This window comes from Perissodus microlepis, chromosome 3 (assembly GCF_051167445.1).
Source record: "Perissodus microlepis isolate ML-2025 ecotype Zambia chromosome 3, ASM5116744v1, whole genome shotgun sequence".
NCBI lineage: Eukaryota > Metazoa > Chordata > Actinopteri > Cichliformes > Cichlidae > Perissodus > Perissodus microlepis.
The window spans coordinates 12,968,105-12,996,104 of NC_140463.1; the positions used below are offsets into that span (position 1 = coordinate 12,968,105).

Genomic DNA, 28,000 nt, shown 5'->3' on the forward strand with positions numbered 1-28,000 from the left:
ACTACTACCACAACAGCAAAAGTAGCAGTAATTACTGATTTGGAACCAGGCGCTTTTCCTACCTCAGCTCAAGTGTAACATCAAGTGTCACTGGTATTAGTGGTACTATCATAAATACTAGCTACTCCCAGTATTTTTGCTACCGCTATTGTTTAAACTACTGATAATACCGTCTTGATGCACGCTCAATCCAGGTAAGAAAATCCCAGAAGGTTCATTTTGTTCATCAACGTAGCATTTTCAGTACTGATAATACCATTCAAACAATTTTTCTGTCACTGATTACTGTGTTTACCTTATGAGTTGGATTTTTGCAGCTTTAGTATATAATATTCAGGTGTTATTCAATATCTGTAAATCTTTCCTGTAGCTCCAGCTGTTCCTGTGATTCCTGCTGCCCCTCCTCTCCGTGTAGCTCCTCCCTGTCGGCACCCATTACATATGAGACTGACACTAGCCATGCCTCCACACCCAGCGAAGCCACGCCTCTCACCCTTGATGTCACCATGGAGACCATCTCTGCAGCTGCAACCTACTTGAATTCAAACGAGACGCAGGTTGCTTCTGAGAGGATGGTCCTTGACATTGCTGACGTAAGCGGTGCTGGAGCTCATACAGCAGTTGCCACAAACTCATTGGTTTCCAACCAGACTGTTACTGTGGCGGTTGTTACCAGGGCAGCCTCCCCTCAGCCTCCACCCTCACCTGGTTTTCAGCTCACCCTTCCAGTCGGGACTACATCTCCCATAAAGCAGCAGCTTGACATAGCACCATGTACCCCAATAGTCAGCACCTGTAGCTCAAGTACACTCCCTAGTCCAAATGTTGTTGACACAGCACTCCCCTCCATCCAAATAATACATAGCCCAGCAATGGACACCAATACTGTCCAAAACGATACCCCAAAGATTCCCTTAATGTCAAGGCCTCCTACCCCAACTGCTTCTGACTCTTCTATAACCATAAAATCCCTGGAAACACTAAATTTAACAAGGACTTTTGATACAGTCAGTTCTCCTAATAGCCCACCCTCAGTTCCATCCCCAGATGCTGGAAGAACTTTGTCTCCAATAGCAGGCTCTGTTTCTGGTTGCCTAACTCCTGACCCAAATCTTGTACCAATTCCATCACCTACAAAGCTTACCCAGTCTCCAGTCCAAGAACATACAAAGTTTACACAAGGTCAGGAACCACAATCACTATTTCTAAAGCTTACACAACCTCCAGATTTGGTAACTTCAGATCATATCCTGCTTCCAAATCCACAGCCTAAAGCTGGGGTAGTTGCAGATTCACCAGTTAATAGCCTTCTGTCTCCAAGGCATGCAAATCTTGCCCTAGTCACAGATGCAGCACCAACTTTACCCATCCTAACTCAGTGCCAGAACCTAGAACTATCACCTGGATCAGGTTTAGTCGAGGGTCATCCCAGCCCTGGGTCACACTTATCCCAGCATTTAGGGTCTATTGCTGTTTCAACATCTTGCCTGGATTCAACTGCAGAAACAGATCATTCAGGTCATTCTCTGGTCCCGCCTCGATTGTCTGAGTTTGACCATATTCCTCCATTGCCTTCAAATGCCCAGGCATGTTTTAGTTCTGGTTCTTGTTCTGGATCTGAATTGCGCCCTGGTGCTGGTTCTGAGTCTGAGCCTCTGTCCACCCCTACACCACTTCTCACTTTCTCAGAACAAGTGTCCACTGCGTCCCCCTGCCCAGCCATAACCATAGAGTCTGAATCTTCTTATGCTACTTGTCAGTCACCCCTTGCGACTCTCTCCCCATCCTCACCCCCATCCCTTTCTACTTCTCCTCCTCCTCCCCTAACTCTTCAAGCCCTTTCTTCCACCTCCCTTCCTGCTCCAGCCTTACTTCTGGACCCCCTTACTGCTTTGCACCAGTCTGACAAAGGTGGATCTTCCTCTGGCCACGCATCCTCCCTCTCACCATCACCTCGTGCTACTCAGTCTCCACCAAAACAGACTCTGTTTTCCCCCTGCGTGGATGTCTTTGAGCCAGGACCACCCAGTTGGGAGAATGAGGACGAGGACCAGGAGGAGAAGGACAATGACGAAGACGAAGATGAGGACATGGGAGCTGATGAGAGCCAGTACAGACACCGGCGACTCACAGGTGACTCTGGGATCGAGGTGTGCAGGTGTCGTGTAGAGGAGGAGGATGAAGAGGAGGCGGAGGAGGAGGAAGGTGGCAGGAGAGGAAATGGAGGGGAGAGAGATAAAAGAAATAGTGACTCTGATCTCCATGACAGTGTGGACTGCCCTGCAAGGGGTCAGGTGACCACAGAGGAAGGACTTACACTGTGTACTCCGACCGCCACCACAACACCAACATCTGAGGACAGCGGCGAAGTCGTCATTGTCATGGAGACAGTGTGACTGACATAAGTAGGGTCATTCGCCATCCAGACAGGGGTTCCAGACAACAAGAACTGATCGATAGTGTTTACCCTTAAATCTTTCTGTAACTGGAAAGGCTTTAGTTAAATGTGATTTTGACTGAGGATAAAATAGGTCCCGTTAATAGGCATGCACAATTTTTAGATGGCTGACTTGAGAGTTTCTTAAAATGAGTTGGAATCATAAAGAGTCCTTGTGCCAACTTTTGATATATCCAGGTACAAGAGTGGTTTTCACTCAAATACCATGCAATGTTGGAAAAGTTTTAGGACTACCACACTGCAGAGCTGTTGTCAGCTAGGTGGGCCCCATCTCCCTAATTTTATCTCATTTAGATGGTGCTGCAAAAGCGGCCTCTAAAATTTCTACCCATCCATTATTACTTCATTTTGGACAGTTGCCTATTTATGAAGAAAATCTATATCTCTAACAAAGATTGTGGAGCATTATCTGAAGCACCCAATCGTAAAGGATCTGCAAATCCATTAAGTGGCGTTCACAGTTACAGGAAAGTCTTTGTAAAGTGGGAACTAAACCTTAAAATCTAATCTGTGGTATTGAACAATAGTTTTTTTTAGATTTTGAAAGTTGTTCTCCTGAGCTTTGGCATCCAGGGCAAAAGAAAAACTGACACAAAACTTGAAACTAGCAAAAATATAGTTTTCTTTATTCAAAAAATTTGGGTTAGAGTTAACCTTAACTCTGACTGTAGGATCGTCTTGAGGTTGACGTTTTCAGTTCCAACGTGATTTTAACTCATGTACATTGGAGGCTTTCACGACAGATGGAGTAATTTGTTAGCCAGCAACAAAAATTGTAAACACAAAGTAATTGATGACATTATTAGTTTCCATTAAACAAATAACCATCTCAGTCATGGTTTGGTTGTGACAGCAGATGGACATGCCATTAAATATCTACAAAACATATGCTGCATGCAGTCACCAAACACTTGATGATAATTGCTAATGCTTTTGGTTTCCACTTCAAGTTCAGGTTCTTTTTCTAACCATGTTTGCACAGCAAGTTGCATGAAGGCAAACAGTCAGGGATTGGATTTGTGTAATTTTACTTGCAAAACCACAAAATCATTAGCTTTTAGGCTTTTGTTAGCCTAAGTTTTGGTGCATTTGTAGACCAATGACTCATGGGCAGAAGTAGTCTTGATACAGACTTTTGTTGCCTACACCAGAAACCTTAAAAAGTGGTTGTTTCCCCCAAATTCAGCAGACTAGCAGATTAATGCTGTTTTAGTGATGCAGAGGATTTAAATGCTCAGAGAGAAACTCAGCCGATCCGATGACTGTCACAATTCGTCATTAATACTGAATTAAGACTGCACAGATTGTCGCTGTAGATTGCATCACACCCCTCACAGAAATTATGTTGTCCACGGTTAATAAAAACAAAATAAGGAACTTTAAATAGTTGGACATGTAGCCAGAGATGCCTCGCTCGTCTTGGGTGATGACGTAGGTTTGGCAATGTGCTGGGGACAAATTGGCTGGTTTGGAATTGAAGAGAGGCTGATGTAGGCGGATGATTCACGCTGACTGACAGCAGGAAAGCTGATTCATTCATTAAGGGGACGTTTTTGATGAAGAAGTCTGTCAGAAGGGTAGAATTAGATGGGTCGCTTTTTTTATTTTTCATTTACTTTTTTCTGTTGATGTTTTTTTTTTCCTGCGATCCTGATTGTGTGTAGAAGATTTTCGGGGTGGACAGGATCGGCAGGCTTCCTGTGCGTCAACCATTCAACAGAGAAAAGCTCTTACATAAATAAACGCAAACAATGGGTACGTTTAGAGAGAAACAAAGCGCCAAACACAGCAGAGACGAAACACGTCATGGTTCCCGTCTTGCCTTCTTTGCCTCTTTCACTGAGTTTGAGGTCAGATGATACAATACATCTAAACAGTAGCATCTTGCTTTACGCTTCATGCACCTCTTATTCATAGACAACTATCCTTTGTCCTGGTAAAATGGGATCAAGTACATGTATTGCAATCAACGTTTTGCCAGTAAGTCAAGATATTTTAAGGCCTTAGAAATGATGCCCCACAATCTGGCTAGAACTGTGATTTATTTTTTTGGCAGCGGTTGGTACCAATTAATGTTTCGTACACTCTTCACATAATAAACATGTCAATATTGATATTTTGTGACAAAAAGACTTGAAGGTAGAGTATATTTTGTCAGTGACACAGAATAATGTTTGTATAGTAATGGCTAATGTGTTTAAAGTCACCTTAGAGTGTGAAATTAGTGAAAAGCAATATTTTTCAGCAAGAGTCTGTGTGTAAATAGCCAGAGAGAGAGCTGCAGAATAACCACCTCTGAAAGGCTTCATAGTAAGAATGCATCATCATTGATTGTAAAATCTGTAAGGTTTGGATTTCTACTGTGGTTCAAGCAAATTCTGCCTACCTTTGTCTGTGTTTTCTTTTCTTTTTCACCTGACAGCAGTAGAATAATTGTGCAGTTTTAAGGACACAAGTAATTTCCAACGCGCTTGATGGAAGTGCGCCATCACACATTTGTGAGACTCTGTGTGTCGGTGTATAACATCAAGTCGAATGCATACAATTCAAAAATGTATACTGTCACTTTGTTATCTTGTGTTGTAGCATTGTAGCGCATGGATTCTTAAAACTGAACTGGTTGGAGCACAAAGGGTGAGATGCCTTCATATCTGCTCCCACAAAGTGCACTTGTTTTTGCAGCCTGTTAATGTTAGCTGCGTTTGAAAGTTTTCACAGACGTGCGTTAAATTTGCAGTGTGTTGGAAAGTGTGTTGACTCCAATAAGAGAAATAGTGCACAGTGGTGTTATTGGATTATACTGGCAGGTGAATGCTTAAACCAGAACTCTTAAAGGTTGGAAAGTTTAACTGTTGCCTAAAAAAAGTAAAGACATGAGAATGGTCAGGTCCCCATGGTGCAGGGTTCACCTGGTGATATGTTAACTCAACCTTATCAAATGGACAGACACTGAGTCTCCTGGACTGATCCTTAAATCCTGTGTCCATGCTGCATTACAACATGTATTTCACGTACTTCATGTACAACTTTCTTGGCAGAGGTGTCCATACGGATACCTCTCACAATATACGACGCTGTCATGGACAGAAGCAGTGTCCCACCATACAAAGGACATGACGAAGCAGACTGTTTTGGTAGCCAACGTACAAAAGACTGGATTAATACTTGGATCAGTGTGCATATATCTGGTTTTGAACCTGGACTTATGTGAGTCTGAACGGATTCATCTTATGGATTGAGATCAAAGAGTTTGCCGTGGCTGACGGACCTCCAGAAAGTTCAAGGATGACAACAAGCCGTTGATGTTGTGGTAAATGTTGTTACTGGTGGTGTTTGTTTTTTTTGTTTTGTTTATTAATTTTGTTTTGTTTTGAAGTTTTTTGTATACCTGAACTAATAAGGTTATATATCTCCATGGTTAATGAGTGCTATTTCTACTTGACAACTGTTACTACTTAGCATTAGCTAGAGCTGTTCTTGCTCTGTGTGTGTGTGTGTGTGTGTGTGTGTGTGTGTGTGTGTGTGTGTGTGTGTGTGTGTGTGTGTGTGTGTGTGTGTGTGGACTTTTGACCAGAATGACTGGAGAAATGTTGCCTGAAATCTGTCTGCAAGCCCAGGTTCCCAAAGCTGTGGAGCTCTTTGATCTGCCTCACAATTCCTTAGTCACACAAGCCAAGAGACCACTTGGCGAACCTTGGCAAGGTCCAGTCAGTATGTAAAAATATGTATGCCCAACCAGATGTCGAGTATTTGCTGGAGGTAACTCATTGAAATTGATCACAAACAGCAACAGAAATCTCCTTGTGATGTCTTTGATTGTTAGCAGATTGCAGCAGTTTCCTGTAGTTTATACTGAAGATGCAGACTTGTCTGCAAACTACTCACTGGTGGTTCTGAAGGTCTGAAGAGTGCAACACAGGGCAACATGGGGCTGAAATAGAAACCATTGAAACCATCTTGTTTGAAAGGGCATAACTTTTACTTTGGAGGGAAACAATCTTATTCTACTTTATGTTGCACTTTTCATTTTCGAAGTCACTCAGTGATAAGTGCTTGCAGATAATTCTGCATCACACAACCACTGCAATCTCCTAGCAACCAAAGCAAAGGCAAGAAGGTTTTAGACTCAACATCATCTCCATCTTGTGACTTATTTTACCAAACAGCATCAAGCAACCACCTGGCAACCGTTTGGGGAATACACATTTTACCCTGGTAACTAGTGGTTACCAGAAGTCACTTGCCGTTGTTAAGCCACTTGCAACCAGTTGGGAAATGCTAAATATTTCCTTGCAACCAGGAGTTGCCAGTCAGTGTCAAAGAGTCTCTAGAGCTGTGTGATTGTGACTTTAGAGCTGTGACATGTTGACCATCAAGAGTTTTTACTGAAGCTCTTGGAAGCCAACATGTTAACTGTCTCCTTTGGCGTTTTGGGGATAAAATCTTCGACCCATTGTACCCAGTCTCCTTGAATGTGAGGCTAATTTTAGAGCTGAATAACTTTTGGAAACCCCAGTCTCTGTCTTTTTGTTAGAGTTAAACCGGGACTTATCATTTTCATCAGATGTTAACAAGTGTTCTCTTGCACTGACGAGTTTTACATTTACTAGCACGTTGACAGGTTTTGCATCGACAGGTCACATGTTTGTAGTGTCACAATATGTTATTTTAAACTTTTAGCTCAAACAGAGTTAAAAAGTATCCATGTAAAAGCATTTATGTTCCTGTTTTTCTCTGACTCCATACATTTGAGGTAGTGTAACCATTAAAGGGAACTGATCACCTACCCAGCCCATTGGCTAACCACTGAAATGGTTTTCTTCTTAGACCATTTTATAAAAGTATACCATAGTTGCTGTAATCTTACTCTGTGGTTCCTTATCTTAAAGGCCATGCCATCTTGTTATTTTAGCTCATCTGGCCAAAGGATCATTGAACTTAGACCATGTTGAGGCATCTGCCTTCTCTTAATAGTTCACAAGAATCTCTGCTCTTCCTGAAGTATTTGTGAAGTTTTAGTGGAACTTGCACAAAATGATCAACTAATGTGTCTTCACCTAAACTGTACTTAAGGTCAAGATCAATTTGTTATTTTCAAGTTAATAAGCAGTGAATTGTGATGGATTGTAAGCCAGATGAGCTATTGCGTCATTGACATTCTGGCTGAAGTCAGAAGAGACCAGGTTTATTTAACTTCTGGAGAAAGACGCATGCTTGTTTGATGATTACGTGAAGATTGTGGGCGAATGTTACAAGCTAAACTCTGTATTCTCATCATAACTTCTCATCAGAGTTGCTAATGGGTGGGGGCTATAAATGGAAGTCCATCCTGAGATCCAGGAGCAGGAGCTATTTGGAGGCAATGAATCATGTTTTAATTTTTGGGGTGACTTGTTCTCTTTATGTAAAACTGCCTACATTGATGCTAACAAAAGACTAAATTCGGAACTAAAGTCTGATGACCAAATGTTTGGTCATGGTCATGGTACAGTCAGTATTTGGTCATGCAGAGTCTGTACCCTGTTATTATTATCTTACCCTGTGAAACAAACACAGATCTTAACATGACTAGAGTCAGTTTAGATTTGGAATAACCAAATTTCTCTCTTTTTGGCTCTTTGATCAATTTTCACTTTTTGGACAATGCAACTGTAAGCAGCTTCACCTGTGGTGTATAGCAAAATTATTTAATTTTCTGAAAGTGTTGTTGTTCCTTCTATTGTAGGGATCCATCCCTCTGTCTAAAGGATGCTATGCTCTTCTCGTAATCTCTTCTGTCCTTCCTGTATGCATGAGGTTTGTCGGCGATGTCGAAAGAAGCACCGAAGAGATTAGTTGTTAAAACCCATTAATATTACAATGGCAACGGAGCTAAGTAGTAGTAATACTAAATTAATAGCTAGCGTGTATGTATGAGTGTATGTGTGTGTGATCCAACTAAACCAGCCTGTTCTAAAAGTGTGTGAAAATATACTGAATAAACTGTCAAATCTAAAAAAAAACAAAAAAAACCTGTGTCTTTCTGCTCTTTCTAGTAGAACAACATTTCAGCCATATAGGACAGAAAATGAAGAAGTGCTACAACCACACTGAAGATTAGTCATCATTTATTCATTTGAAATAATAATAATGACAGACTGTATTTTGTAACAATTACAGATGATAATTGAACAAGTAATAAAATTATCACATAGTCATTAATACTAAAGTTTAAAAAAAGTAGTGAAAATTTGAAGGTATTAGCAGCTTGAAGCTGTAGGGAAGGTTCCACCATTACACTAACATTTCTAAGGATTTACAGTGTTCTTGTACATTTTTTGTCTGTTATTTAAAGAAGAAATCAGTATGTGGTTTCATAGTGTAGTGGTAAACTTTGATTCCAGCCGGGGACATAAGTTTGCTTTGGGGTCGTGTCAGGAAGGGAATTCAGCATAAAACTACCAAGTCAAACAATTTCTTGTCAATCTTCTCAGGGCATTTTCATACCTGTAGTTTACAAACTCATTATATTAGATGATATTTCAGGATGAACTGTAGTCTGTGTCTGTAGTGCTCTGCTGCACACCAGATTGCAGACCATGGCTGGCTACGGGAAGCCGTCTAACTCAAAACTGCAGCATAGACCTAGTACTTGAGTCAGATGGTTCTATAAAAAACTGCTTTGGAGTTTGTTTGAAACCCGACCAAAACCACTAAAGGGTCTCTGTCCACTCATATTGGCCCACGTCTAAGTGTGATGCCCATATTCACAACTGAACACACCTTGAGTGGTTAAAATGAAGTCAACTGCACTATGTGAAGTTGTTTTGCCTTGCATCCAGGAGGATTCTTCTAAAATAACTGACAGCCCAGAATATTTAACCCCTCTTGGTCATGCTTTTTTTGAGGCGTTCCTGTGGGTCATTAAACCACTGTTATCATGTGAGCCAAAATGTGGGAAAAAATCCACAGGACATTCCTGTTACCAAGCGCAAAGTGTGACACCTCTCAACCACAGTTTGACTTGAACTGACCAAACTGCACAGGTAGGAAAACCCCCTAAAAACGGCAATAGTGGCAGGTGATAGTTGCTAGTTTTATACTAATACTTTATATGGTATACTTCATAATAATTTTATACTAATTAGTAACACGTTTATTGGTCAGATCTACCCAATGTTTATTTAACAAAATAACTGTGTTTTTTGTTTTATCCAAATATGATGGAAGTATGTTACGACAAAGAGCTTCCTAAAGAACAACAATATAGAATATTTTGACTAGAATAATGGTTTAATGGGTTAGTTTAATGGTTATGGAAGTGCTTAGCTTACTCTCTTAGCTATATGTGCATTATGGTTATGGTATGGCTCCATCACAGTTCATAAGCTTTAATAAAATCTCCCCTTTGCCTGAAAAAAATCCCAAGGTTAAGATTCACATCTTTATGTAAAATTTCATATTGGATAAAGGACTTGCAAACATGAATCCTCAAAAAAACAATGCAACAAAAACATTTAAAAACATTTTTTTTCTCTGTTTTTGTTTTGTTTTGTTTTTTGTGAGAAAACTAATGACAGCAGAGACACCACAAACTGGTATTCCTCTCTCTGTTGCTATTAAGAAGTGTATCTTTCACCTGAATTTGGTTTTCTTCCTTTTTTTTTTTTTGCTTGGATTTTGGGCAGTAGGAGGCACGTGATGAAATGACATGGAATGAGCAATTTACGTTTCTGTTTCTCATCACCCAGCCTGACTGTCTGCCTCCACTCTGTCATTTTCCTCCATCCTCCCATCCAGCCCTGGGAATAACAACAACTTTAAAAGGCAATGGCTGCAACACCACACCCAACCGTCCCTGCAAGTTGGGCAGAGGAGCACCATGTGGCACCCTGAAGCTCATTCGCTGGAGCAGAGAGGACAAGAAAAGGAAAAGCTCCAGGATAGCCAGTGATTTGCCAACGCAGACTCGAGGTCCCGCCCCAAATGGAAGGAAAGAGGAGGGTGTGACCTGCTGACCACGGTGGTCAAGAAAACGTTCTGAAATGATGGGACAACACAGGAGAAGGTGGTGTGATCAGGTGCTCTTTTTTAAAAAAAAGCTGGAGTTACATTGTTGGTGTTTATGTGCATCTGTTAACCTGGTTTGAACAAATCAGGTTTGTCCCAGTGATGGGGGTCGTGATGAATCGACCACATGTTGACCAAAACACGTGTCCCCTTGCTGACAATGTGGCCTCCAATGCTACCAGAGATCCCCAGTTATTTAAGTTTTTAAGGTTTTCTTATTATACAAAACAATCAGATTACCTTATAATGCATTTCTGTTGTAATTTTTTTTAGCTAACAGTGCTTCAGTTCAGCAGAAAACAATGGATGGAGAAAATAAGCTAATGTTTCCTTGTTCACATTTTCATCATAACAAGAAACTTAATGTACTAAACAAATCAGCAATGGCTGCAATACAGATTTAAACTGGTCTACCTGCTGTTGGTCATAGCGGTGTGTGGGATCAGCACGGGACTCACTGGCCGGATCCTCATGCCCTCGTTAATGACACTGTTCAGGTACGGCAGCTGACCACGGTCTGATATGGTCACAGTCCGCTCACTGCCAACATGCTCATCCAGCTCCTTCTGCACGCGCTCCTGGACCTGGAGTGGGTGAAGCATATTGGCAGACCAAATTGACCATTCATAATTAAAGACTACAGAAAAGGCATCCAGCATGATGGAGGGCACAAGATGAAGTGTCTTATATGCCGCCAGTTTTCTGCCCAAACGTCTTCATGTTTTTCTTGTTGGGCTGATAAACAGAAAGTCCTCATAATGCCTTTTCTTTTACATTTCTTTGACCAACATTATGTTTCTACCTCAGGGTGATGCAACAGGTAGGCCAGAATCCACAGTAGTGTGGTGGATGTTGTCTCCACTCCAGCTCCAAAAGTCTCAGCCGCTGTCATCAGGACATGGTCGTCAGTTAACCCGTTGTCTTTTGGCTCCGAAGATTTTTGACCCTGCCCACCAGTCTGGCCCTTTAACAAGGCATCCAGGAGGTCACGTGGTTCTCCGTCACTTCTTGATAACTGAAAACAGATCGGGTAAAACAAAACAAAAAATCAGGCAAGATCAAAGACAATTTTCTAGAATTGTTTGAAGATATGTAAATATATTTTGAAACACAGGCAACAACACGTGCTTAATACATTATAAATTGAAACCTACCTTATCTAATATCATATTTAAGGGTTTAATATACCCACAATGCCACACTGTTATGCTGTGTGTTCCTTATTTCCCCAAGACAAAATCCTGACGTTGCCTACTGGAGAGACCCATCTTCAAGTTTTGAGCCATGAGTGACTCCTGCCCTCTGATGCTACGTGATGTGTTTCTATGATAAAAATCCATTCTGTTTGCTTATATTAAAGTAGTGCAAGTTTGTTTATTACCTTGTGTTCCTGCAGTTTGCGGGTCAGTAGTTGGTCTCTGATAGTGATACACTTCTTCAATTTACTGAGAGACTTGTTGGGGAATACCTGCGGGATAGAGTTAGACTCTTACAGTTTATTCAGACAAGGAAAGAAGCAATGTTTTGCTTGTGTTACTATAAATGCCATCACTGGATGGTTTTGGATCTTTTTTTAACTGCCAAATATTTGGGCCTTGTATCATATTTTTACAACTTATCAGTAAGTCCTCATGTTTTATTTTTGTTTGTTTCTATGTAAAAGTTAAGTTGAATCATACAGCTCCAGCTGTCACCAAATGGTGACAATAAGTCCTTGAGAAAGTTTTAGCTGATCATTTTAGCAACACAGTGAGAAGAAATGTGTTCTCTAAAGTTAAATATTTACATGTATTTGTTAATTTGTCAGTTGATATCTTTAAATAAAGTTTGAGTGAGTTTGAGTTTGACTTTTTCAAAAAGGGCAATTTTCTTCTTCTTTTTTTCAAACAGATATAGGATATAAGATTGTATACAGAGCACCTCAGTACCAAGTATAGAATTATACCTTCAGCCAGGGGTAGATGTCAACCAGTCCTCCCCTGGCAATTGTTTCCACAATCCCATTGTTGTATTGAATCACCTCCTGCAGCTCAGCATCGCCGTGTCGATAGGTGGCACTGAACACTAGTGTGCAAATAATATTCGTGACGGCTCTGGTTACTGCAGAGGATGGATCAAACCCCCGCCTTTCGCTGGACAACAGCTCAACACACAGACTGTCCACCTCAGACAGAACTGAAGAAAGAAATGATAAAAAAAAAATGTAAAGAAAAAGAAAAAAGATCAGAAAATGGCACAATCAGAATTTTAACAAAACACTTTTGAAATTAAAGGTTTTTCTCTTTTCTGAAGGTACCATAAATCAGGGTTACAGAGAGTCGCTGCACCGTCTTGTGGTAGGAAGTGGTTCTACATAAAAGTACTGCCTGACCCTTTGCCAGCATCAGTAAGTATCGCTTCAGTACAATACAGAGACATTTAAAAAAAAACTAAAAGTCTGTTTCTTCATATTCTGAATAAACTATTTATAGTCTATGGAGTCACATGCTGTTTATATCCATCAAACAATCAACATAAACTGGCACATTTGAAAAAGCATTTCCTTTTTGCCTTATATTAAACATTTCTTCTGAATTCCCATGCCAACCTGAAGGCTATTTAAGTTTACGTTAGCTTGATGTTGATTTTGATGAATATTTTTTACTTTGCCTGTCAAACAGCAGTGTACTTCAGCTAAACCTGTTAAATTATTAGAAGTGTGGGGTTTTGTTGTTTTTTTACGAAACAGATGGGTGAATGAAAATCAAGTGGCAGGATGGAGCCAAGTACCGATGTCCTGCAGTCGAGTTGTTCCTTCTCCGAACAGAGTGAAGGAGTTGTGGACGAGGCGACGGTGATGCTTCCAGAGAGGGGTGTAGTCTGAAAATGCGATGTCTTTGCCTCCTCTGGTCAGCAGGTTGGTGGTGACCTGCAGGGAAAAACAAGGATGAATGTAAGAACAGTTTCAAAACAGTACTTCAAAATAAAATGGAAGAAAAATATTCAGACAAGGACACTGCTGAGAGCAGCACAGAGACAGGAAATGACATTGACCTGACACCAAGGACGAAAACCAACACTATTATTTCTGTGAAGGGTTTTCTAAAAATGCAGTGGGTTTTTCTTCTGTTGTGTTTTTCACATCAGAGTAGCTGTGAAATGGTTTACAGGCATGAAATATACATAGGAAAATCCACATTACGTAACAGTTACATTACTGAGGTTCTCACTAAGCTGGGGGCATCTTAATGAAAGACTTCACATGTGTTTAATTAAGAGTGGGAAGTACAGTAAAGGTGAAGGGTTTATAATTATGGATAAGCGTTAACCTCAAATAAACTTTGTAAAAAAAAAAAAATAATAATTTTTGTAAAATTAAATATGAGTTATATAGTTTTTTGATTTAGGTAAAATGTTCCATAAACTGGATGTTCTGCCTTGAGTTTAGTGCCCTCTACTGGGCCTTGTAAATTGTTGTTAATGTGACATGCACTTTGACCCAGAACAGGAAGTTGACCATGTTAGTTAGGGTAAGCAGGTTCACATGTGCTGAAGGGTTCCTGTAGTTATCCACTGCAATCCTCTTTCTTGTTTATGCCTTCGAAAGCAGCGTCTGTAAGTACTTGTTGACTTAAGAGTATAGAGCCATATTTTAGTAACATTTGCTAAATTTGCTAAGCTAACCACATGTCATGTATACATAGGATGACCTATTACATGAATATGTCTTTGTCTTTTGTTGCTAGCCTTGACTTGCTTTGGAGTAGATAATGGCATTTGTAATATATCATTGTGTTAATCACCTTACTATTGTATTTTTTCTTCATATGTTTTAGTTTCACTCAGATTCAATGGTGTATGGCGGTGCAATGTAAAATAAAGCACCTGGAGCTTGGACGCTATATGCTGACTCACGTATTCTTTCAAATGGAGTTTGGCTGGCTGCGTGAATTGTGTACCTGCACACACAAGGAGAGCAGTACACTAAAGCTATAGTGAAGAATTGAAGAGTTCTGGTCATTATCAATATATATACAGGTTACAAAAAGGGAGTTTTTCCTTCCTTCGCCAAGCGCTTGGTGGATAACGATATGATTGTTGGGGGCTCTTTAGAGTTGTTACCCTATAATGTAAAGCTCTTTGAGGGGGCAGTTGTTGAAATGAAATTTTATCAAACTGAATAAAATTATTTCTCAATTATCACAGATCACATAAGACATGAGTGTCATTAAGTACCAAAAGGTCTAACCAACAGCCTAAAACCCAAAGTATTCCAGAAAAAATCCAGAAAATCAAACACTAAAGAGCCTAAAATCATTTCCCACTTTAGAAACTAACCAGTCCAGTTAAAATTAAATTTAGATCATGAACCTCCATATACCCTCTTTATGCCCTTCAAGCTGCAAAAACATAATTAAATTGAAGAATCTGGGCAATTGTTGGAACAGAGTATCATGTGGGTATTTTCTCTGTCTTTGCATCTGCATGTCTCACCATGCTCGGTCGTCCAGCAAAGTCCTTGCCTTTCTGCATCAGGACCTCTCTGGCATGTTGATGGCTGTTTATGACCACAGTGTAGTGAGGACCGAGGTAGAGCCCAAACAGAGGCCCATACCTGAAACGGAACAGTGCGGACACTGATGCATAAAAACATGACCACAGTGAATTGAGATACACTAACTAGTCATAGTAAACAGTAAATTGTCCTCATACACACTAACTCATCCTCCCCCACACATAAATATTTACTATATTTATTTAACATTTAATATTTACATCACTAACATTTACTTGTCCTCCTCAACATTATCTAGATCTCCAATAATGAACGCATGCTTACAAACATTAACCTGTCCTCCTATCCTTTAACTAGTCCTCCCAAACATTAACCAGTACTTCCATAATGGATTTATATATTTATATATATATATGTGTATGTATATATATATGTGTATGTATATATATATGTGTATGTATATATATATGTGTATGTGTATATATATATATATATATATATATATATATATATATATATATATATATATATATATATAACTAGTCCCTATCAACACATGTATACTTGTTTACAAAAATTAACTAGTCCTTCCAAACATTAAACTTCTACAGTGAACATGGGCTGATGAACATTACTCCTGAAATTTAACTAGTCCTCCACACATAAACATTTACCTACTAAACATAGCTGGACTGGCCATCGGGCATCGTATGCCCCCCCCCCCCCCCCCCCCCCCCCCCACCCCCAAGGCTGCCCGCTGGAATTGAAGCGATGGGACGAGGCGCGACCTCTCACAACGAACGCAGCATGGTTAACACCTTGGAGACGCTTACAGCTGCCGTGAAGACTCAAAATAACACCATTGAGCGTATATTTGGATATATCAAAGAGAGGCCTGCTCAAAATGAGACCCTTGAGCGAAAGTTGGATCACATCACAGAATGGCTCACTGCAGTTGTGGGGTCTCAGAATCACAAGAATGACAACACCACGGAGCAGAAGTTTGATACCATCATGGGGAGGCTCGCGGTTCTCCAACGGGAAATTGAGAGACCAGTGTCGGAGTGTTAAAGAACAGCTTTGAAATTCTCCTGAGCTGCTCGCATAAAAGAAAAATCAACAACATCAACATGCGGACACCACGGCGCCAGCTGCACGGGCCCAAGGCTGGAGCCGAACAAAAACTCCCTGATAACGACTGTGTGATGACTATTCTTCCCATCCCATGCAAGGCCACCTGGGTTAGCTAGTAGACTGTTTACTTAGCCTGATAGGGCGAAGGACACTGTCTCAGCTGAACTATGGACACGCACACACATACACTTACACTGATAAGCACTCACACATCCCCCCCCTCCCCTTCCAATGCCTTCGATGCTTGTTGCCTCCTGGGAACACGAGGCGGGTCTGGGCCCTCGCTGGAGAGTCGGTGCAGTGACAGGATGGCTGCTGTGTTGCCTGGGATTACTCCTTATCCCCTACCCAACCCTGTTGCTGGTCACGTGCTCTATAATGTTGTACTGTGGACATTTATGTGCTTTCTGTGCAGAGGAGTTTTTTTGTTTCCTGTTCTCATGCTGTCCTCCTGTAGCCCAGCATGAGTAGAGGTCTCTTTTTTTTCCTCTTGTACTTTTCCCATTGTAGTGTACACTTCAGTGGTTTTTCTGTAATGCAACCGTTCTCTGACTTGTATCCCCATGTGATGTCTGTGTTGTGTGTGTAAGGTCGGGGGGCGGGTTCATTTCACTGCAGGGCAACCTGCATGTGGCGAATAAAGTTTGAACTTGAACTTGAACTTGAGGTGGTGGATTGGCCAGATGCTGGGAGATGTGTAAAAATAACTCAGTTGTTTGGTGGTGGCTATTGCGGAGCTTCCACAGATTCAGTAACATTAACAAGTGGTGGAGGCCAGCAGATGCAACACGCTGGCAGGTGGATGACGGAAAGGCAGGAGGAGCAGAGACCTGAGGCGGTGAACTGAACTTCAGGTAAGAAGTTATGACCTGCAGTCTATCTGGGTCAGATATAAACCAAGTTTAAGTGGAGTTTATTTTCGTTATGCTGACTTTTTACAGTCAGTTACAATAACTCGAGTAGCTAGCATGACGGAGTTTATATACTGCTGGGCGGGTGCTATGATTTTATTGATGTTGAACTTGTTTTATCTTATTTTATTTATAAGGTTAGTTATTAGAGTTTCCAACTGTCCCGTAAAAAACGGAATCGTCTTGTATTCAGAGAAAATATTGTGCGTTTGGTATTGAGGTGAAAAGGAACAGTTTGTCATGGACACAAAGCTGGAGTTATTCTGTGTCTTTGCTGCACAGCTGCCTCTTCTTCTCTCATTCTCTCCCCTCCCTCTCCTGTTTCTACTTCGATCATGAAACTGATCAATGATCAGCTGATCGGCTTTTTTCTCTTGTTTGTTTATCTCCCACTTTGCGCCAGAAAGAAGAAACCAGCGGATGTCGCGCTAAACAACAGCAGCACGTTTAAGCTTGATCAGCTAGAATTTATTTAATATTAATTTCAAGTATCAGCTGATGTTTGCTGGAGCCACAGCTGTAAAACCTGCTGGTCATGATATCGGTTTGGTTATCTGGTGAGAGGGAAACATGAAGATGAAACCAGGAGATGTCCTTACTGAATCATCAGAGCTGAACAGGTGATGGAGAAACAGGTTTACCTTTTAGTTAACATGAATGAGTTGAAGAGAAGTTATGAACTGTTTCTGACAGACAAATAACACCAGGATCCTTTTCTAAGTAGCTGACAGCTGGTAACTGTGCAGGGGCGGGTCTAGCAAAGTTTTGCCAGGTGGGCCATGTAGGGCATTAACAGGGAAAGGAGGGCACAAAGAAATACTTTCTTATTCTCATTTAAAGTTTCTCACTTTTAACAAATAATTATCTGAATCTTACAACAAACGTTTTCATCTGATGTAAAATATAGAAATCCATTATTGTACATAGTAATTTTTTGAGGGTCCCAACATAATTTCTTCAGAAGTAGCTAAGTACTGTATATGATGCCAGTATTTTCCCACATTTTCTAGATACTGTACCAGTACTGTGTGTAAAATGCCATCAAAAAGTCAGTTAAGTTTTATTCTTTCTCACCTGTCTTTCTGTCTCCTTTCACTTTTTAAAGGTTGCCATGTTAGAAAAAAATATTTTGCCCTGCCATGCTGTTTATTGATGTGGCAAATGAATGGTTTATGAAAATATATCTAAATCTGTCATCAGTAATCAGTAATGATCATGTCTCACCTCTAGTCTTCTTTGTCTTAATTTGTCTAACCCTTTCACCATGTGTTGTAGATAGTTCAGGAGGTTAACTCGACCAAGCAGTCTACTTTCGGGTACTGTTTAGAATACCAGCATAGGGAGGATGGTGTAGGTTTAAGTTTATTAGACTGATACATATATACCAGCAAGACAGTGTACATCACTGTGACAACAGCGTTTGTTTTCATTCAGAGGATTTATGGTTTTTCCTATAATACCTGGTGGGCCGGTCACCAGTCAAAATGTCTGGGCTGATTTTTTGTCCCAGTCCAGCCCTGCTACTAAAGTTAATATTAACTATTCCTCTCAAACATTAACTACTCATTCCATGATAAGTAGGTGCTTCTGAGCATTAACCAGATCTCCCAAACTAGTCCCCCAAAGATATACATATTTGTATAGTTTGTCCTCCTAAACATGCACTAGGTTTTCCACTTATTTTGTCCCCCAACCGAAGGAATATTTGCCGCCTAACATTAACTAGTCTTCTCAAACATGACTACACATTAAAAGGTCCTGCCAAAGTGTCCCTAAAAATTAACCAGTCCTTCCATACCTGTGACTGTTTGCAGTCTTGTAAACATGACTGATTCCTCCTGACCAAACTCACGACCAGAAAATTAACATGCCGATCTCACCTGTGGGACATCTGCGTGAAGAGGAGATGAGGTGGGAGGCCTCCTCCAAGCCAGGGGAGACTGCCCAGGAAGGGGAGCCGTGGCAGGCAGGGGATGGAGCCCCGAGCCGAGGGTTCGGTTACAGGAACGAGCCGGCATGTGGTCAAGAACAGGACGACCACTACGACAGTAAAAAGGGTGATAAGGACAGAGGGAGAGAGCGAAGGAAGCAGGAACGAGAGGAGACAGGTGAGCATGTCTGCGGTGAGGTGGAGGAGAGTCCAGGGAGACGCTGGAGAGCCCCGGCTTTAACCTCTCACACACACAAAAAAACCTTGGAGAGGTCGCTGTGTGTGTATGCGGGAGTTGTTTTTATTACTTATGTATGACCGTGAATGTGTGTGTGCGCTCGCTGGCGGGTGTTTATGTTGGTTCGACAACCTTGATGTTATCAAGCTGCATATCTGGTTCCCATAGCAACCTTAAAGGAGAATACGACCTCGTCAGTGGGTTTCATCCAAGTCAGTTTGTTCTGTTTCACCACAGAATGAAACTTCAAGGTGACATTCGAATTTATCTCCTGGTTAGCTGTAAATCAATGGACCACATGCCAGATGCACCCCAGTGGATTTGTGAGCATTTCAAAGCACTTATTAATGTGTTAACGAGCTGTTACTGTTATTAGTCTGTCATTCGTTGTCTGTTTGTTCAGCAGCAGCACAGATACCCGAGTGTCCACAGGAGGCTCAGCAAACACTTACAGCTGCTGCTCTAAAGCTGAAGGGTTTCAAAATAAAACGCCTTTAACCTCGGGCTGTTTGAGACTCACTCTAAACTACCATTTTACATCATATTTATTATATATTTATATTTATTATAATGACACAAAATGAGATGGTGTGTGTGTTTGTGTATACTTATGTGAGTTTGTATTATGCTGTCTGTTGTTGCTTAATTATATTTGTTATGTTGTGTTTGACAAATTAACTTGTTTTAAAAACTAGTTTTGAGCTTTGTTTTTGGCTTCATTGTGGTCTCTTTTTAATTTGAATTTAATTTGTTTGAGTAACTCTGTGGTACAGTGATACGGGAAAAGTCTGTTTCTGTTCTTATATAAAGACCCGTGTAGCACTTATTACTCGACCTCAGGTTAACTCCATGAACATTTCAGAGAGTCAAAAAGGCACATATTCAATTTCAATTCAGTTTTATTTATATAGCACCAAATCACAACAACAGTCACTTCAAGGTGTTTTGTATTGTACAGTAAAGATTGTGCAATAATACAGAGAAAACACCAACAATCAGACAATGCTTTATGAGCAGTGTTGGGGAATAACAGAATACATGTTCTGTGTTCCGTGTTGCGTATTTAAAATACAAAATATGAGTAACTGTATTCTGTTACAGTTACTGTTTAAAAAGGTGGTATTTAGAATACCACCTTTTGCAGTCATTTCCTGTTTCATATGTTAGGCTATCCCCTCTCTATCGCTTCTCCAATTTTGGTGATTAAACAGAGTTGGGTCCACTTTAGCTCAGTTGGCTGATCATGCACTCATATGACACATGGTTAAGGGCTGCTGGCTGGGGTTTGAATCGGAGTCATTTTTATTTATTTATTTTTTTACTCAATTTCCATCTGGGATTAATACAATTTCTCTGATTTGGATTCTGATTGCCCAAAACCCAAACAAAAGACATAATAAGAGGCTCTAATGTAAGTATTCTGTTAATGTTGCTGGCCTCAGTTACACAATGGACTCAGAGCCAGCGGTACACGGGCAGGAATGCTTTTCTTACTTGGAAATTCCGACACCACTTCATAAGATGAATGGGATGGGCGAAACTTCAGTATCTGCCATTGTTAGCTGGCGTTAGCTGAGGTTAGACTGACTCGTAATTTAACTGCGATTAATATTTGCAATGGAAATTACACATGACATAAAAAAAAATTACAGATGATGTAGTAGGTTTCTTAAAAAAAAAAAAAAAAAAAGATAATTTAAAAATATCATTGGTTTCATAATATCTAATAAGCTTCAAACAGTTAACCACAATCACTACATGACAGAAACACATGCTTCATCTCTTAATAAAAGCAGTGCAAATTTATACCTGAATAAAAACAAACATGGGATGTTAGAACACTTTAAGCACTCTATTGTAAGCAAACTTACAATAGACAGCTGGTTTGGAAGAGAACTGAACAAATATTTAAAGTATAAGCTGATCATTTTTGGAGCAGCCTTCAGGATCTCCATGTATTAACATGCTGTTTTTAGACTTGATGGATAGCATTAACAACCTGCTAGCTGCAAATAATCATGTGCAGTTCCACATGATTATTAACAGACAAAAAGAAAACACATTACTGATACAGAAATGGTTTTCTATACGAGATGACTGCAAAACGTGCAGCCTTACGTCCACCCTACTGTTACTCATTTTATGTTAAGATTTAAAAAATCTAGTTGGTATTGGTATGGGGAGTAACCTTCAGTAACAGTAATAAATCACACAGCAGTAGTACATTCACGATATTCAAAAATACGTTACTCTCAGTGAGCAACTAATAGGAATACATTACAAAATACATTTTGGGGCACGTATTCTGTAATCTGTAGTGGAATACATTTTAAAAGTAACCTTCCCAACACTGTTTATGAGCAAGCACTGGGTGACAGTGGGAAGGAAAAACACCCTTTTAACAGCAAGAAACTTCCTGTACCACCCAGGTGGCCATCTGTCATGACCGGTTGGGGCTGGAGGGAGGAAGACAACACAAGGACATGCTGTGAAAGAGAGACAGAGATTAATAACAGGTATGATTCAATGCAGAGAGGTCTATTAACACATAGTGAGTGAGAAAGGTGACTGGAAAGGAAAAACCCATTGCATCATGGGAATCCCCCGGCAGCCTACGTCTAGTGCAGCATAACTAAGGGAGGATTCAGGGTCACCTGGTCCAGCCCTAACTATATGCTTTAGCAAAAAGGAAAGTTTGAAGCCTAATCTTAAAAGTAGAGATAGTGTCTGTCTCCCGAATCCAAACTGGAAGCTGGTTCCACAGAAGAGGGGCCTGAAAACTGAAGGCTCTCCCTCCCATTCTACTTTTAAATACTCTAGGAACAACAAGTAGGCCTTCAGAGCGAGAACGAAGTGCTCTAATAGGGTGATATGGTACTACAAGGTCATTAAGATAAGATGGGGCCTGATTATTTAAGACCTTGTATGTGAGGAGCAGGATTTGAATTCACTTCTGGATTTAACAGGAAGCCAATGAAGAGAAACCAAAACAGGAGAAATATGCTCTCTCTTTCTAGTCCCTGTCAGTAGTCTTGCTGCAGCCTTTTGGATTAACTGAAGGCTTTTCAGGGAGGTTTTAGGACATCCTGATAATAATGAATTACAGTAGACACTCTGAGACAGGATATTTCTAATTTTAGAAATTTTGCACAAATAGAAGAAAGAAGTCCTACGTATTTGTTTAACCCTTGGATGCACAACTTACCAATACCTACACTCTTCCACGAGTGGGGTCAAAAATGACCCCAAATAGAAACAATGCATTTTGCTATAAACCCGGTTGTTATTCTTCAAAATCTTTAAAACGAAGAGTTGTTATATTTTCATATTTGACGTATTCCTCATAAAACATGTTTGTGACATGAGGCCCTTTGCATTTTTATTTATTTTTTCATTAATTTTAAGAAATTGCAGTTTTTGTATCAGTTGTATCACTTTTGTATGCTTGCTCGGCATATACTGCAGAAGCTGGGTCTTCCCTCTGAAAGGCACAAGTTATTCATCCACTGTAACACAATCACTGAGGATGAATTTCTGCCTGCAGTTGACCAGGAACAGGTCCCATACGTAGCTGAAAGCTGCCATATGGTTTGTTTTCAGTCGGTAGGCTCTGGTCCTCTTGTCATCAAAGTGCAAGAAACGGCGAATATCTTTAAATCTTTGAATTGACATAGTGGCCTTGTACAATGGGTTATGCAGAGGACTCCCAAAAAGCACACCGACTTGTACATCCCAGTTCTTCTCACTTCCTGCAAAAATGGTCAATCAAATGAAGGCCAGGAGCTTATGTTTGATTACATTTTTCCACTCTTTCCCCCTGTCTGTGGCTACTCTTCGTGCCTCCATGTTTGTGTATGACAGCACCTCTTCTATTATATTATCAGACATGAACATCTTCTATGCATATACTGGGGAGACAGTACTAAACCCAGGTGCAAGCCCTGGCTGACTAATTCAGAATATTGTGGCTAGAGCAGTAAGAGGGGCTTATTCTGTTAGACTCAATATCCATTTTCTCTTCAGAGGACTCATCGGAGGACTCCTCTGTATCTGACTAGCCTTGTTAAGTGGGGGGGACAGTAGTCTGGGTCCTCTATATCTGAGATGTCAGATTCTGAGTCAGTGCCTCTGATGGGCTCTTCATCCCATCCGTCCTGGATCATTTGTAAGTCCACAGGGATCCTTGCTGGCCTCATAGCAGCCATGTTACTTTAAATATTAAAAAAAAAAAAAAAAACATCAGAAAGGACAATGTTTGAAATGCACAGGAAACTATAAACAGGGCTGCACATAAATGGTCCGCAGGTGCGCATTTGCAGAACCAGATAAGAAGTTGGAACGCTCGTTTGCGTACATAAGATGTTCTGGAGGAGGACAGACATTTGTTCAGAACTCTTAAAGATGTCGAATAAGCAAGCTCCGTAGGCAATTACTTTGGTGTTCCTCCACAACAAAAGAAGCGCCTATTCTCTGAATTTCCGGGAATACTTTTATTTTGACAGCGAATGCGCACCTGCAGACCACTTATGTGCAGCCCTGACTATAAATCACGTATGTTACTGTGTAAAAATTAATTCTTGATCCATCAGAAGTGTAAGTGGGTCAATCAGAGTTGCTAAGAATGAAAGTTTCATAGAAGATTCCATAGGAACTGCTTGGGGTCATTTTTGACCCAGCTTGTGGAAGAGTGGGGTAGTGATACAAAAACTGCATTTTTTTTAAATTAATGAAAAAATAAATAAAAATGCAAATGGCCTCATGTTACAAACACGTTTTATGAGGAATACCTGGAATATGAATATATTACAACTTTGCATTTTAAAGATTTTGAAGAAAAACAACCCCTGGGGTCATTTTTGACCCCACGTGTGCATCTAAGGGTTAATATGTGCACTGATGGACATATCCTGGTCAAAACCGACTCCAAGATTTTTCACAGTGTATTGGAGGTGACGGTAATGCCATCCAGAGTCAGCAAATGGTTTTTGGATCAGTGCTTGGACTCCTTTAGTTTTTCCTTATAGTCCTTCGCTACAGAAGTATGGAAAGTTTTAGGCTCTAAATGTAAATTCAGAACAAAATAAGGACTTTTTATTAAATAACCACCTTCTTACAGAGTAAGGTACAAAACACACTTGTGCCCCACATTTTGAAGTTGGTGGTGGACTCGTCATGCAGGACTCGGTTGATTTTAGACGCCATGATGTTAAGATTTGTGCTCTTGAGAACCTGAAAGAGCACAAATCTCATTCGTCTCGCAGTTGAATTTGGTTCTTTGTGACTGTGGCTGGATGCTAGGGCTTGCTGTCCTGCTGCAGGATGAGTCTGTGGCCAATGAGATGCCTCTGCGATGTAGGAGAATCTGGAAAATCTAAAGCAGCCACATACTGTACGGAGTGTGAGTCAGTGGCTGCAGATGACAGAAACTGAAGGCCACAGCGCTTCTGACGCCACATTAATGTCTCCATCGCAGTGTGTTATTTGTAACAGGTGGAGGAAACAGGAGGTGGCAGAGCGCCATGGCAACAGCCTCTCTTACTTCGCCCACACACACTCCCTCTTCCATCATCTTTCTTGATATAGCTTCCTTCTCTCTTCTCTCTGCATCGTCAGCTGACTGTTTTTTGCAGCCCTGTCGCCTGAACGCTCTCACGCCGATGTGATCGGGCTTATTTTAGTCGCCCGGGATCCAAACACTCACAAACGTAAGCAGCACCAGAACCCGAGCTGATTAAATATGAATATACAGAACAGAGGATGCTAAAAATGCCCGAAGCCGCAGTTCCTCTGACAGCCACCAGATGCTCCCGGGGAATGCTCTGAATGTGTGGAAGTAAAAGTTAAACTAAAAAATTAAGCTTGTCTGTTTGGTCTAACAGCATACTCAGAGACTTGAGCTAAACCCTCCCATCAGAAAGAGTTACACATTCAGGGTGTTGTTATACTAATATTACCTATTCATTCATTTATTTTTATTTATGATAGCATATAACATATTTCATTTATGTTTTTCTGTATACACCAAATTGAGCTGTGCTCCTAACTTTGTTGTATGCTTACACTTAGAGCGATGCTGAAGGTCAAAGAAAAAGTATCTGAAAAGTTTGGGGACCTTTCTGAAATATGTCAGAGATGTTTTCAGCAGAAATCAGAGCAGCTGTTTGATGTTTGTCACACAGTTTTCTGTTTTTAATCAGTTTTTTTAATTGAGGGCTGGATTTGATCTTAGCTTATAGCTTAGTTGAACCACCTTTAGCAGCAATAAGCTGAAGTAATTATTTTCTCTATGACTTTGTCTTCTCCGCTTCAGGTCACTGAGGTTCGTGCACAGCTCTCTGAAGGTCTGGACTTTGACCTGACCGCTGCTGCACTGACTCTTTTAATATTCAGGGAATCTGTTGTAGATTTGCTGCTGTGCATGCGATCATCATCCTGTTCCATGTCTCAGTTTCAGCCAAGCTTTAGTTGTCACACAGATGGCCTTACGTTAGACTTGAGCATACTTTGGTACACAGAGAAATTCATGACGGACCAAGTGACTGCAAGGTGCGCAAATCATCACCTCCCCACCACCTCGCTGACTGTTGGTCTGAGGTGTTCGTGCTGATTTGCTCCACACAACATCATTTTGGTCCCATCTGTCTAAAGGACATAGTTCCAGAAGTTTTGCGGTTTGCTCAGGAGCACCTTCTGTTCTTTTTAGAGTGAAGAGGCTTTCTGCTTCCAAACAACTAGTTTTTTTATTTGTACCGTCATGAACTTCACTGTTTAACATGCTGACTGAGGCCTGTAGAGTTGGATATTTTGCAGTTTCCCTGATCATCAGAGGGTCTGAACTCACAGTGAATTTCTTGGATGTGGGAACACAGCTGAATGCTCCAGACCTGCAAATGTGTAAAACCTCTGCTTTTATAGATGTGCTCGGACTTCCTGATGATCATTTAATCAAATGCATCTGATAATCACCCCCTGGGAGCTATTTTGTTTTGCCATGACTGTTAAGAGTCCTGTGAAAACTTTATATTCAACATGACCGTATGTCATTTGTTTCATAGTTTGAAACTAATAACTTTTTATTAAAATCTTTTTCCACCTTGTGTTTTTAAGTTAATGTTATATTTCTTCTTTCAGGTTAAAATAATCATAATGCAGCACTATAGTGTGCTATTAGTTAATTATATTATATGTGTTTCACTTTTTTAAGTGATATTAGTATAAGATGATAAGATGTAAAACTTATGTGTATATGTAGGTAGTCTCTGTAAAATGTGAGATGGGCTCCTTTATTAAAATTATTCGAATATTTACTTCTCTTTACCTCACCCTGACAGCACACTTAGCCCAAATTTGGTATATCGAGGCTCCTTGTAATTCAGTCGCCATTGCTGATCACCCTAACACTAACCTATCAGAGGATGTAGTTTGGTCTTTGTAATTGGGGACAAGAGTCATAATGTTTTGACTGTCACACATCAAAAATTATTGATTGTGTTCTTCTAAAATCTCTCCCACATTGGCTTTCCTTCATTGGCTCCCTGTTAAATCCAGAATTTAAAATCCTGCTCCTCACAAACAAGCTCTTTAATAATCAGACCCTGTCATATCTTCATGGAAATATATTGTCCCATTAGAGCACTTCACTCTTAGACTGCAGGCTTACTTGTTGTTCCTAGAGAAATAAAAAGTAGAATGACAGGCCTTCAGCTTTCAGGCCCCAGCTCCCAGACTGGGTTCGGCAGACAGACACTAGCTCTGCTTTTAAAATTAGGCTTCAAACTCTTATAGCAGAGGTCACTGATGTCCACTCGGAGCCTCTGGTTCATCCTTTAATGACTAAATTTAATTTTAAACCGAGGCAGACACTCACATGTGGACATGTCACACCCACGTAACTTCTGTGTGGAGCCGTAGAGTCCACTGGTCCTGCTGTGCTTTTATTTTATAAATGTGCACACACAGAAATGTGCACACCACCAACCAGCACTCAAACAGAATCTTAATCAGCAGGGCATGGGTAAATGATTCTATTTGTCCTCCTGTCTGTGACAGCTGAATCGAGGATGGATGGATGCCTCCCTGTGCACTGATATCACCAGCCACCTTCAGTATTTTAATGCTTTACTGTAGTTGTGATTGAGCTGCAGTCTGTGTGGCTTTATGTAGAAAAATGTACAAACAACATCAAATAAATAAAAAAAATAATCTAAGCAAACTCTGCTCCTTTTACATAAGGCATGCCCTGAATCTCCCTCATCTCCATGGAGACAACATCACTGCAGCTGAGCCAGAACTAGGCTGTGCAGGAATGTCACTAACATGTAATCATGCCACCCTCTCTCTTTATCGCTCTCCGTGTTTCCTCTGAGTGTCTCTCGACCCTTCTGCAGCACTGCGGACTGTGTTTACCTGCAGGTCTGAGCAGAGCAGCAGCCTCTTTGTCCTCAAAACAAACTTCACTGACACCGGTCACAGCCTCGGTCTCCCCGCGAGGCCAAATGCTCCTAACTTGGAGCTCCAGCTTCAAAAACAGCCCGCTCCTCTCCTCCTCCATCTCCTCCTCTGCTTGTGTAACTCCTGTCTTGCCGCAGTGGAGGAAACCCCTCTCTCCTCTAGCTCTACGTCGCTCTGCCGCCTGTCCTTTTAAGGCATGGGGGATACCCGCCGTCACGGCCGGATGCTGCCCATATTTGGGCAGCTACGAAGCGTCGCGGCGGGGGGAATCCCTCGCGCCGGTGTCGACCAATAAGGCCCGGACGGGAGTTACCTAGGAGACGGATAGTATAAA

At 40.9% G+C, this 28,000-nt stretch overlaps 2 protein-coding genes and 1 long non-coding RNA gene across 3 annotated transcripts in view; 1 reads left to right on the forward strand and 2 right to left on the reverse strand.

Moving 5' to 3' along the window:
* The window catches only part of LOC146389996 (uncharacterized), a 17,644-nt gene extending 10,380 nt beyond the window's left edge, over positions 1 to 7,264 (forward strand). The window contains exon 5 of the mRNA XM_084923084.1: positions 371 to 7,264. Within this exon, the coding sequence (XP_084779210.1) occupies positions 371 to 2,396 (2,026 nt within the window). The 3' untranslated portion in view covers positions 2,397 to 7,264. The remainder of the gene's footprint in view (positions 1 to 370) is intronic.
* cyp17a2 (cytochrome P450, family 17, subfamily A, polypeptide 2) lies at positions 5,790 to 19,255 on the reverse strand. The gene is made up of 9 exons (XM_084923085.1): positions 18,928 to 19,255; positions 14,981 to 15,101; positions 13,277 to 13,415; positions 12,453 to 12,682; positions 11,889 to 11,975; positions 11,310 to 11,522; positions 10,922 to 11,091; positions 10,579 to 10,682; positions 5,790 to 10,477 (listed from the first exon to the last, which is right to left on the reverse strand). The coding sequence occupies exons 1-9, from the start codon at positions 19,161 to 19,163 to the stop codon at positions 10,212 to 10,214; spliced, it is 1,566 nt and encodes a 521-aa protein (XP_084779211.1). The 5' UTR covers positions 19,164 to 19,255; the 3' UTR covers positions 5,790 to 10,211.
* Positions 19,256 to 20,096: 841 nt separating this feature from the next.
* LOC146389998 (uncharacterized) lies at positions 20,097 to 27,914 on the reverse strand. Its single transcript, XR_014799781.1, has 2 exons — positions 27,622 to 27,914; positions 20,097 to 21,701 (listed from the first exon to the last, which is right to left on the reverse strand). It is a non-coding gene; the product is annotated as an uncharacterized LOC146389998 (long non-coding RNA).
* Between the last annotated feature and the right edge of the window lie 86 nt (positions 27,915 to 28,000).